The 12,306-nt window shown below is 34.2% G+C and overlaps 1 protein-coding gene across 1 annotated transcript; it reads left to right on the top strand.

Annotated features, from left to right (window-relative positions):
- The first annotated feature begins 6,090 nt into the window (after nucleotides 1-6,090).
- On the top strand, nucleotides 6,091-8,645 carry LOC113772173 (2-oxoglutarate-dependent dioxygenase AOP3-like). The gene is made up of 3 exons (XM_027316745.1): nucleotides 6,091-6,555; nucleotides 6,677-6,998; nucleotides 8,152-8,645. The coding sequence occupies exons 1-3, from the start codon at nucleotides 6,182-6,184 to the stop codon at nucleotides 8,389-8,391; spliced, it is 936 nt and encodes a 311-aa protein (XP_027172546.1). The 5' UTR covers nucleotides 6,091-6,181; the 3' UTR covers nucleotides 8,392-8,645.
- Nucleotides 8,646-12,306: the final 3,661 nt, after the last annotated feature.

A 12,306-nucleotide genomic window follows, 5' to 3' on the forward strand; every position in this document is an offset into this window, starting at 1 on the left:
GGAGTTAGCTTTAGAAAAATTAGCTAATGCAACTTTTGACCGTTTTGATAGGGTTGAGGAAAGAATAGATGAACCGACTTCTCACTTTAGTAGAATACAAGAGAAATTGCATGCATTGTGTGAAGTTATTTCTTCTAATGATATGAAAAATGACCCTATTATGAATGGTGGGAATGTTGTATGTGAAAATGGATTGCATTTTGATAAAAATGATGAATCTCAAGTGTGTTTTAATGAGCAAATATCCATTTCACATGATAATATCTTTGGAATTAACTTTGAACCTCAAGAGGTGAGTTTTAATGACTCATTTTTCACCCCTCTTGAGAAGTGCATTGAAAGTATAGGTTCTAAGGGTATTGCTGCCCAAGATACTCTCATGGCATCTCCGCTGGTAAGTTCTCAAGTGGTGCATTTTCAAGATAATATTTATGAAACACTTGGAATAGGTAAGCCACTTCCATCTCTAACATCATTAGAACATGTGACTTTTGCTATAAAGTCACCCTTTAATGATCCACCACGACCTAAAATGGTGGATTATTCTTTAACCAAACCTCCTTGAAAAATGAGGTTAAATAGTCGAGCCAACGACTATAAATAAAAGCGCTTATTGGGAGGCAACCCAATGTTTTGGCTATTTATGTTATTTTTGTGTGATTTAATGTTTAAAGTATGTGTTTGAGTTATTTCGTTATTTTTCATTTATAGGTATTGGAAATGAAAGCAAAAGTGACCAAATGAAGTGGAAAAGACGAAGTTTGATCAAGGAACTCAACCCCTCGATTTAAGTAATTGTTGTTTTTGATTTGTTATAAGGGGTTAAAATGCATATTTTGATCATTTTACATGTGCATGTATTGAGTATTTTAGCAAACAAATGATCTATGATGCATTTTGGGAAATTGGGGTATCATTTGTAATTATTCAAAAGTTAAATTTCTGCTAAATTTTGCAGCAGAAAATGCGTTTTTCAATGAAACGCGCCACTGAATCGCGTTTTCGTAAAAATGCGTTTTCAATTCTGCGCCCATAATGAAGAAAACGCGCCTTAAAAACGTGACAAGAAGTCGCGTTTTCTACCAAGTCGCGTATTCCAGCATGTTCAGAAACTAGAAACGCTCCTTAAAATACGCGACTTGAAGTCGTGTTTTCTCATGTAGTCGCGTTTTCGATGCTGCAAATTTTGTGAAGAAACACGACTTCACAAAATGCAGCTTGAGGCGCGTTTTGTTGAGGCGCGTTTTCTGAGCACATTTTTTTTTTTAAAATGCAGTTTCCTTGATACTCTTTTACTTCTTTTCCTCATATATTTTCTTGTACCTTGAGTTGCTTATTGTGTAATTTTTATAGGTACATCACCAAAACAAGGGCTTGAAGTTACGGATCGCCGTTTTGATGTCTTGAGCCTTTGTTATCACTTTTGTTTCTCATTTTTCATTTTTAGGTTTACATCACTAATGGTTATCAAATGGAACTCATGAAGCGATGAAGACAGGCGAACAAACGTACCTTGAAGCTTCATATTCACTCACAACATAGAGGAGTATTACTTTTTTTTATCTTGATTTTCCTTTTTACACATTGAGGACAATGTGTATATTAAGTGTGGGGGGGAGAATTGATATTATATACATTGTATGTGATTGACTTATTAGTTGCAAATATTGGACTTGTGTGAAAATTCAAAATTTTTCCAAAATCTTGTCCAAAATTGCAAACTTGCCCTAAAAAAAAATTTTTTTTTTCGATTTCATCCAAAGGGGTAACAAAGTTCCTTACCATTAGTAGTTCAAATTCCTTCTACATTTAAGATAAATATATGTGATTTGTAAACTTCTTTTCTCATTTAATTTGGAAATGACTATTATGTGATTATAATTTGTGTATTTATTGGAAAGTATATTTTTTAAAGTGGAAAAAATTATGCCTATTTTTTTTTTTGCATATTTAATGAAATTTCTTTTCTTTATTTGATTTTATAAGTTAAGTGATAAATATGGTCAATAAGTGCAATACTCTCCTCATGATTATTTTTATTATTCTCTTGGCTATTAAAAAAAAGAAAAAAAAGGAAAAAAGAAAAAAAAAAGAAGTAAAAAAAGAAAAAAAGAAAATAAGATTTATTCTACTCCAATGATTCTCGTACTTAGTAACCGGGAGTCTTCATCTATAAATGTCGACTTTCGCGTAAAACGGTACTTGAATTAAGAGTATGCAAAGCAACTTGAGTATGTGAAGTGTTGAGTAACCGGTGATCTTCATCTAAAAATGTCGATCCTCGCGTAAAAAGATACTTTCACAACTTAAGTAATATTTAGCTATATATATAAATAAATCCCTTTTTAAATTTGAATAGAAAATGAGAGTTTAATATTATAGCATATATGTTACTTGCATGAAAAAGTATAATGAAAATGAAATTAAAGAAATTTAACTTGTTTAATCGTATAATTAAACTTGTTATGAAACTAAGTAAGAATGAGAAAAATAGCTTATTATCAAGTCAAAAATATACGGTAGAGTAAAGAGGCTGGAACTTTGTGTTTGTTGACTTGGTTAACACCAGATTTGGAGAATCAAAGTGGAGAGTCATAGCAGAAATTTTTGACTGGTAAGGGAAGGACTTTTCATCAGCTTATATGCTACAAGCTGATGAAAAGTCCTTCCCTTACCAGTCAAAAATTTCTGCTATGACTCACCACTTTGATTCTCCAAATCTGGTGTTAACCAAGTCAACAAACACAAAGTTCCAGCCTCTTTACTCTACCGTATATTTTTGACTTGATAATAAGCTATTTTTTTTCCTTTGTTCATCAGAAACATGTGCAGCCTACGTTTTCTCTCCAACTCTAGCTGGAAAGTAGTGTGAAGATGAGAAAAATCGCTGAGCCAATTGCAGAAATTCGGCTGCCATACACGTTTTTACTTTTGACCTCACTTCAACTGCATTTTTCTCCATGATGAAGGCCAAACTGACTTTTGTACAAAACACAAACGTTGTAGCCCTTTGTGATAGCTTTCTAAAGCTTCAAGAATCATCTAATTTGGAGATCGGTGGACAGAGATATGGTCGAAATACCAAAGACTGGTCAATTCTGGGTTTCAGCTTTCGACCATCCAGATAAGTTTCTGTGTTTCGACGTTTTGACCAAGACAACAGCTGAATTGGACTTTGATGTCTTCATACCAAATGTAGATATATCTCTTAGCTTCAAAATGGTACCAAGATCACCTTGATCCGATCTGTGTAGCTCCAGATATAGTCAAAATACGAAAATGTATCTGAGTTGTCAATGCTGACTTTTTCTTGATTCTTTTGTTCTCAAATTGCATTTCTCCTTTTACACTTCATATTTTATTTTCACCACTTTAATCCATCTTCAATCATCCAAATATCTTTTCAATGCACTTCATTTGATGATTGAATTATTAAACCTACAAAATATGAAGTTTTTACCATAAAAATCAATAGAAATGCAATGTTAGCCACTTTAACATAAAATGTAGATTTTTACCAAAACCTTAGTTATTCTAGTTATAAAACTAAATAATCAAACCAAAATTAACTAATAAAACACACTAAAAAATGCGTATAATATATTCTTATCAATTTTATCATTTGATAATTTCAATTTGCTAATGCCTATCAAAAATTGGGAAAAAAAGGGCGTAGGGAAACTATTTAAGAATAATGAAAAATTTGAAAATTGTGATTATATACCAAGATATGTAAGTATTGGTGGTTTGGTGTGTATGGTGATTTTATTAGTAGTGACAGTACACATTTGATTGATATAATAAATAAATGAGTTTGAAAGGAAAATATATGGAAGTGGAAAAGAATAGATAATTAAATGGAAAAACCTGTAATTTAAATTATAGGTTGATAATAGATGAGAGAGTTTTAATATTTGATAAAGTTTTTCAATGAATTGAAATTTAATAAAGGGCATTGTTGTCTTTTTATCTCACCAAAGGAGGTTTCTGTAATTATGTAAACCTCAAGGGAGCCGAGTGAAATTGTCAAAACCTCATGAGAGGTTTCTGAAATTATCCCTATCAAATAGCTGCCTCAAAGTTTCTAATAATTACATTTAAATGCCCTATAATATAGAAAATTACTTTGCTCTCCCTTTTTAGGTAGATGTGACCGAATGTACCATCGATAAGGGTGTTTTTATGGGAGATTAGTGATGTTACAAAGGGTTTAGTTAATGTACCATCGAAAAAGTATGGTTTTATGGGAACAAGATGAATGATGCAAAATCTTGAACAAATGGATTGATTAACTTGTTTAGTTAATTGAAGTCTTGTGCACCTCCAATAACAATTTCTTCTTTTTTTTTTCTTTTTTCCCTAAGGCGCGGTGCATCAAGACATTTGCTTTCAGCAAAACTCAGAAGAGCATCATGCATGTTCTATTTATAAAAAAAAAAAAAAAAAGAATTGTATTTGGATAGTTGATTATTTGGAATAATTTTTTGAAAAAAATATTGTAGTACTTTTTTAATGTACTGTATGTAAAATAAAAGATAATTAAAAAATATGTTGATGAAACAAACAAATAAATTTTGACAAATAATCTACTACGCAAACAAAAGTATTTGGAGGTTGAGGCAACAGACGGGATATTTTTTTTTCCCATTACAATCTCAGTTGGGAATAGTTCAGCATAAATTATCCAAACTGACCAACTACTTCCTGCAAGAAGAAAATGCGATTTAATCATGTGATACAGACGTTAATCACTAAGCAAGATTAGCATGCTTGAGGGCCCTGAAAATATCTACCTGTTCAGTGGTCTTCTATAAAAAGCCAACCGTGATAAGATAATTATCAAACTGCTAGTGCTGATTAATGTATATTTACCTTGTTGAAAAAGAAAGAATTAGACCTACTTGGCTTGAATTTACATCTGACAAATGTGTTACGTAATTGGAAAAGAAATTCACTAATTTTCCTTTCAACTTCAATTGTATAAGTTGAAATGTATAGAACTTTAGTAATATTTTTATAGTTTATTTTTTCACTAATAAATTTTTTCCCTAATCATGTAAAATAAGCGGGATGTTTTTCTCTATCTAAAAATATGTAATTGTGGAGATAAAATTTAACAAGACTTGTAAAATGAAAGTAATTCTGCTGTTAATATCTACATATTTATTATATATCTTTCTAAGTATAATAATTAGTATCTAAAAGTACTTTATTAAATTAATACACACCGGTTCAACTAGTGATCCAATTCCTCTGCTGGACTCCTTATCAAGTCAAGTTTAATAACTATGCCTCCTCCAACTAGAAAATACAACTTAATCATGAGATACTCATGTTCATCACTGAATAGGATTTGTATCCTTGTGAGCTCTCAAAATATCTACTTATTTTGTGGCCTTAAGTAAAAAGCCAATTGTGACGAGACAATTGTCAAACTGCTCATTATTGTACTTTTTTTTATACGATAGATTTGATACTATAATTATTTGTACTCTACGTTAAAAGGAGGGGATCTAAAGAGATCAAAGAAAACTCGTCGACCCTGACGAGTGCATAGGCACCCATTAGCAAAATATTTCTAACAAAGTCTGAATATTAGAATGCAAATCAAGAATTTGATCCTTAACCTATATCCAAATAAAACTTTCTTGACGGCCAACTACTCTGTTACTCTAGCAGCAGAGTAGTTGGTTTGTTGATTAGTGTACATTGCACGCCTTTGATATGTGTAATATTGCACACCAACCTCAGCAGAAAACAACGAACGAGACCAGCCTGGTTCGAGTTGACGTCTAACAAATGTACTATCTACCATGTACTGCGTGATTGGAAAAGACTGGGCAGTAGTCCCACATAGAACTTATCAGCACTATGTAATTAATGTACACCACTCGTTGAGAAAGAGAGACTGAACGTACTATGTAATTAGTACTAATTAATGTACACTTCCCTTGTTGAAATTTGAAAAAGAAAGAAGAAAGAATGAGACCTAGCTCACTTGAATTTATGTCTATAAATATACTACGTAATTGGAAAAGAACTTAGCCGGTTTGCCATATTATTCTGAATTGTTTAACCTCTTGGCTCTTCAAATACCAGCATTGGCTATCCCTTATTGCTAATTGATCAGGCTAAATTGAGCTACGGGAAGTGCGTATAAGGAAAGAGGCTGCCTAAAACCATGGAATGCGCTTCAAATATCAGGCTTCCGGTCATAAATTTAACGGAGGAAATCCTAAGATCCGGAAAAGATTCTTGGACTGAAGCGCGAAACATTGTCACACGGGCATTTGAAGAGTATGGCTGTTTCATAGCTGTTCATGATAACTATCCTTCAGAGGTTAGTGATTCCATATTCTCTGAGCTGCAAGATTTGTTTAACCTCCCGTTGGAGATTAAAGTCCGAAACACTTCTCAAACTCCCCTCATTGGTTATGCTCGGCCAAGACCCAACGTGGACCTCTACGAAAGCATGAGCATTGAAGATGCAACAAATCTTGAAGCAGTCGAGAAGTTTGCAAATCAGATGTGGCCCTCCAAAAATAACCATTTCTGGTAAACTTGTTTCCATTAATATGTAATTCTTCTTATAGTTTATTGCTACTATGCATTATTCATATCCGAAATGCTTACCTTTTCTTTTCTTTTTTTTTTGAATATGCCCTCCCATGACTAGTGAACTGTTTCATTGGTATGCAAATCAAGTCGCAGAATTAGATAAAATGGTGAGCAAATTGGTGTTTGAAAGCTATGGTGTGGAGAAGTACCACGAATCTCATGTGGGATCAGTGACTTATACTGTTAGATTGATAAGGTACAGGGTACCCGAACAGAATGAGATGAATGTCGGCGTTCCTCCTCATACTGACAAGAACTTCATAACCATACTTCAACAGAATGAAGCTGATGGTTTAGAAGTTCAGTTGAAGAATGGAAGCTGGATTCCTATTGATTTTCCTCCTTCCTCCGTAATAATCATGGCTGGAGATGTATTCTCGGTGAGATATTTTCTTTTTTGTCATTAAATGTGCAAGCCTGGATCATATTAAACTTGATTAGTTACAACATTGCAATCCTCTAAAAATCCATGTTTTAAAATTCCATTTTCCTTTTCAAATCATTTCCCTTTGTCATGAATATACCGGGACAATTGTTATGTGTTTTCCCCTGGAACAAAAATGAAAACAAATATGCAGAAGAAAGATTAGACAATAACAATATATTAATACTCAAGTGTGGAGGGTTGAGACACGGATATTTCTGTTTCTCTTTAAAGTGATTCAAACCTTTATAAAAGAATCAACTCTAATGCAACAGGTTTTCTAACTTGTCATTTTCAAGATACACCATTTCAGCCATACTTACTAACACTCTCTTTAGACTACACAACTAGGAGAGTATACCTTTATAAATGCCTTATTATTTTCTTGTCTAACTATGATATAGAAAATAATGAATTTAGACTCAAAAGACATAAACTGTTGTAGTAGAACTTTTCTATCTCAACTATGCATACATATATATATATATATATATGTGAAGAAAAGTTAGATAAACATAACCTATATTCCTAATAAAATACTAAGTAAATGCTGAAATTATTGGCCATTCAAAACACATTCAATTTTATATTGTAGGTTACAAAAAACTTATTGTAATTGAAAAATGATAATTTCACATTCTTTGGTCAATACCCATTCAATCCAAATTTGAATTGTAAGTTACAATACCTCGAAGTAATTGAAAAGTCATAATTTCATATAATAAATCTCCAGGAAAAACCATTCAAACACCTATAAATTTCAGAAAATTTTCACTAATTTATTTCCCTTGTAACATGCACATTTAATTCAGAATTTAATTATTTTATTAAAATACTACAACATTATGTAAAAGGCAAAAAACAAAGTTAAAAAACTTTGGTTCAATTAGAAAACTTGATTCAATAATGGCTTCGCCATACATTATCTAAGTTGGATGTGTTATGGTCAAATTAAAACGAAAAGGAAAAAGGCCTCACAGATGTTACTACCTTAATCATCTAGAATATTGGCATGGCATTTGTGCCATAACTTTCGGTATTTTTTTTTGTAAATGCTGACTTGTATAGTGGATATTAATACATTGATTGTATACATTTTTGAAATGCAGGCGTGGAGCAACGGTAGAGTGCATTCCCCATTTCATAGAGTAACTATGAAGGGAAAAGAAAGGCATTCGATTGCACAGTTTGCCTATTGCAAGAAATTGGTAGAGACACCAACAGAGCTGGTTGATGATGAACACCCCTTATTATATAAGCCATTGGACAATTTTGGTTATCTCCGATTCTTGAGCACAGATGATAATTTGAATACTCCAAATCCACTGAAGGCCTATTGTGGCGTCTAAAACACCAGACGCATCGATTTTTATGGATGAAAAGCTTTTTCTTCTTTTAAGTCGATGTTTATTCTTCTCCCCTATTGTGCCCACTTTTTCTTGAAAATGTTAGGGGAGTAGCTTTCTCCAGGATTAATCTATGCAATAGTTTATTTTAGTGTGCTGTCTGTTTTGTACCTAGAAGAAATAAATAAGGGAAAAGAAAGAAATTGGAGGGATACAAATAAATAAAATTTGGCAAGTAATCTACTGTTCAATCAAAAGGATTTGGAGGTGAATATTTTTGGGTTGGGAGCAAAATTAAATAAATTGAAGAAACATTAAAAATGCAAGGTGAAAAATCGTTCTTATTATAATAAACAAAACAGTTGCACACCACAAGAAAGAGGGAAAATAAAACAAGATTAAGTATGCGATCGCATGTGACGTGAACATGTATATCAATGACCTCATTGTAGTAACGACAATTGTTCTCTAGTAGAAGAACTTTTATATTTGTGTTCTAAAATAATTTTGATATAGTTATAATTTTGTCCTCTATATGTTTTAATTAATCGATATTTTTTGCCCTCTAGAAAGCAGAATACAACCTTGTTTTCATCGAGTTTTAACGAACGCGAATGCAAAAAGATTGTCATTGGGGTTGTTCTCTTTCAGGAGTTGATTGATGATGAACATCCACAGCGCTTTAAGTCATTTGATAGCCTGGGATTGCTCGATTTCTTTCTCGAAGAAATGCGAATGGGCCTGCCAACTGATTCTACCACCAAGAAATATTGTGGTCTTTGACTTTTGAAATCTTTCTCAAAATCTCACACACACACACACATATATACACACACTAGTGAGTAGGCCGCATATCGATCAAGCTGGCAAGCATCAGCATTTTCAACCAGCTGGTCATAGAGTCTCTGAAGTTCTCTCAAAGCGACTAACTACAAACCTATTTCAGAAGGTGTTTGACTTTTAAAAGACAACATGGAAGAGTCTGACCATACGCTTCTCACATGGCACTGAAATGATTTGCTTAAACATCATCCAAAATTCCTTTCTTTTAAAACCTATTTTCTTTTGAAAGCTATATCTGTTTGGATTGCTATTTTTAGATTTTTTTTATAAAAAAATATATTATAATGATTTGATGTATGTGAAATAAAAAAGTGATTGAAAAATTTATTTACGAAAAATAAAAAATGTAAAAATTGTCTGATAGAAAATCCCAATCCAAACAAGGCCACGAAAGAAAAGTACAAGTAGCAAAATTTTTACCTAACATCTATTTAACTGTTCAAATTATCTGTAGCCAGTACGTCTAAAAAATGCAGCACATTTACACATGATATGAGCAAGCTAAGATATCATTTCTAGTTTGCCATTATTGTTACAAGCTAACCAGAAAAAATCTTTTGAAAGGAGAGTAGCTCAACCAGGTGTAGATGCAACAAACTTAACAAGAGTACAAGCGATAGGATTGCTATTCTTAAAGGAACAAATTATTCGGATGGCCACTAAACTTATACAATCATCGAGTTTTGGTCACTAAACTATTAAAGGTCTGGTTTTGCCCATTAAAATGTATAAAGTTAAGATTCAAAGCCATTCTATTAGATTTAGTCGTTAAGTTCAAGAGGGAACGTTATTCAAGGGACAATTTAGGAAGTTCATCAGCAAGAACAACTTCGGAGACAAATCCATTGTTCCCCCTACCAAGCTCATTGAACTCCTTGAAACCATTGGTGGCATCCTTCAGTTCTGAAAGCCGAAACACTTGGGCAATCCCAGGACATTGGACCACACACGAAGGAGGATTTGGATCACCATTGGACCACACCCAATGGCTACTTTGTCAACCGAACCTGAACTTCCAAACGACACCGTTTCAGTGGCAAATTCTCCCATAGTACTAGAGTTATCTCCCTACAACGCTTCATACGTACACAGGTCAGCGTTGCAATTTTGGTTTGTGCCCAGGGAAGTACTCTTGCGATGCACAGGATAAAGGACTGTAAGATGAAGACTTAGATGGGTCAAAGATCGGGTCGGATTGGTTAAAGCATGCATCGCAGGGTTGGCATTGGAGCTAGTTGATTGGCTACCCGTATCTGATACCAGGTAGAATTCTTTCACGGGTTGGCCCACTCCGATCCGAGGTAAGTACTTTCCCTCCGAATCAGTCAGTGGAGTTTCCAGGTCCTCAGATTTGGATCACCATTGGACCACAAATCTTAAGATCTTTTCGAACACACAAGTTGGTCAGATCTGGCTCATTGAGAATGCTGGTGTTGAAGGCCAATTTTCCTTCACCACAAGTAGCAAGGCTACATAATCCGGGACTGCATAACTGCAATGGAGGATCATAATCTAAAGGTGAAGGACCATTTACGAACCAACAATCAAGTACTAGATCAGCCTCCCTGATGCCACAGGTAACAAAATCTGTGGAAGCAAAGGCAAGAAAACCAGAACTCTTTGGAACCAAAGACGAATTAAAGTTCCCCCAACTTTCAACTCCGTGATCATCTTCTCGAATCCCACAAAAATGTTTTTCTCCAGCTACCACCGAAACGAAGTGAATCTAGTAGAATGCCAAAAGAATCATTATTACTCAACAAATGTCTCCCTGATTTGCCCCTTTCTTTTGTCTTGGGAATCGCATGGGCACTCAGATCTGGCGTATTTAATGACTAAATCTAACAGAATGACCTTAAGTCTTAACTTTACATATTTCAATAGTCAAAACCAAACTTTTAATAGTTCAGTGACCAAAATTCGACGATTGCAAAAGTTTAGTGACCATTTGAATAATTTGCTCTTCTTAATATCTGTTAGGTTTGGCCCCACGAAATTGACGAAAGGATTTTTGGCAACCCTAAAAGACAAATAACAAAGTAGAAATAAGTAAAACAGGAACTCAAGAATTTACGTGGTTCGGTCAAATTGACCTACGTCCACGGGCGAAGGAGGAGCAATATTTTACTATGAAGAAATGAGTACAAAAGATGCCTTAGGAAAGTGTTCTTACGTCTAAAATACCTAATACTAAAAATACAAGAGAGCCCAAAAATATTTAACTAAACAAAAGGCTTAATGACCCAAAGGTCCAAATAGCCCACTAATGCTCTCTTGGTTTTGGTGGACTTAACCCCATCATAGGCCCACTATATTTATAGGTCAATTAAGGGAAAGGTTCCCTTATACAAAAGCCGATGTGGGACAACGCCACATTAACAAATCTCCACCTTGGCGTGCCCCCAACATCAACAATAGCAAAATTGCTCCACCTTCTCCACATAAACCCCAATGGATCTAAATCACCAACAACGAATACCAACCCAATTCAAGCATTGTTTGAACTTGTAAACTAGAAGAGGTTTTGTGAACATGTCAGCAGGATTCTCCTTGGTACTAATTTTCTGAACAAGGACTTTTCCCTCAGCAATAGTATCTCGAATGAAATGAAATTTCACATCAATGTGCTTCGTCCTCTCATGATACATCTGGTCTTTACTCAAATGAATGGCACTTTGACTATCACAGTAAATAGTAGTAACACCTTGATACAAACTAAGTTTGCCAAATAGACTCTTCAATCACAAGGCATCTTTCATTGCCTCAGTCATGGCCATATATTTTGCCTCCGTAGTAGATAAAGCTACAACGGGTTGTAAAATAGCTTTCCAACTAACTGCACAACCGCCAATGCAAAATACGTAACCTGAAAGTGATCTTCTCCTGTCACGATCCCCAGAATAGTCAGAGTCTACAAAACCAACCAAAGTGTCATTATTTCTTCCAAACTCCAAACTACAATTTGAAGTCCCTCGCAAGTATCTGAAAATCCACTTCACAGCCTGCCAATGTGTTTTTCCGGGACACGACATATATCTGCTAACCACACTGACTGCTTGTGCAATATCTGGAAGA

The sequence above is a fragment of the Coffea eugenioides genome, chromosome 5 (genome assembly GCF_003713205.1).
Source record: "Coffea eugenioides isolate CCC68of chromosome 5, Ceug_1.0, whole genome shotgun sequence".
Lineage (NCBI taxonomy): Eukaryota > Viridiplantae > Streptophyta > Magnoliopsida > Gentianales > Rubiaceae > Coffea > Coffea eugenioides.

Coding starts and splice junctions, on each gene's coding strand:
- LOC113772173 (XM_027316745.1), top strand. CDS start 6,182: ATGGAATGCGCTTCAAATATCAGGCTTCCGGTCATAAATTTAACGGAG. Junction 6,556..6,676: donor TCCAAAAATAACCATTTCTG/GTAAACTTGTTT, acceptor TCCCATGACTAG/TGAACTGTTTCATTGGTATG. Junction 6,999..8,151: donor TGGCTGGAGATGTATTCTCG/GTGAGATATTTT, acceptor TTTGAAATGCAG/GCGTGGAGCAACGGTAGAGT.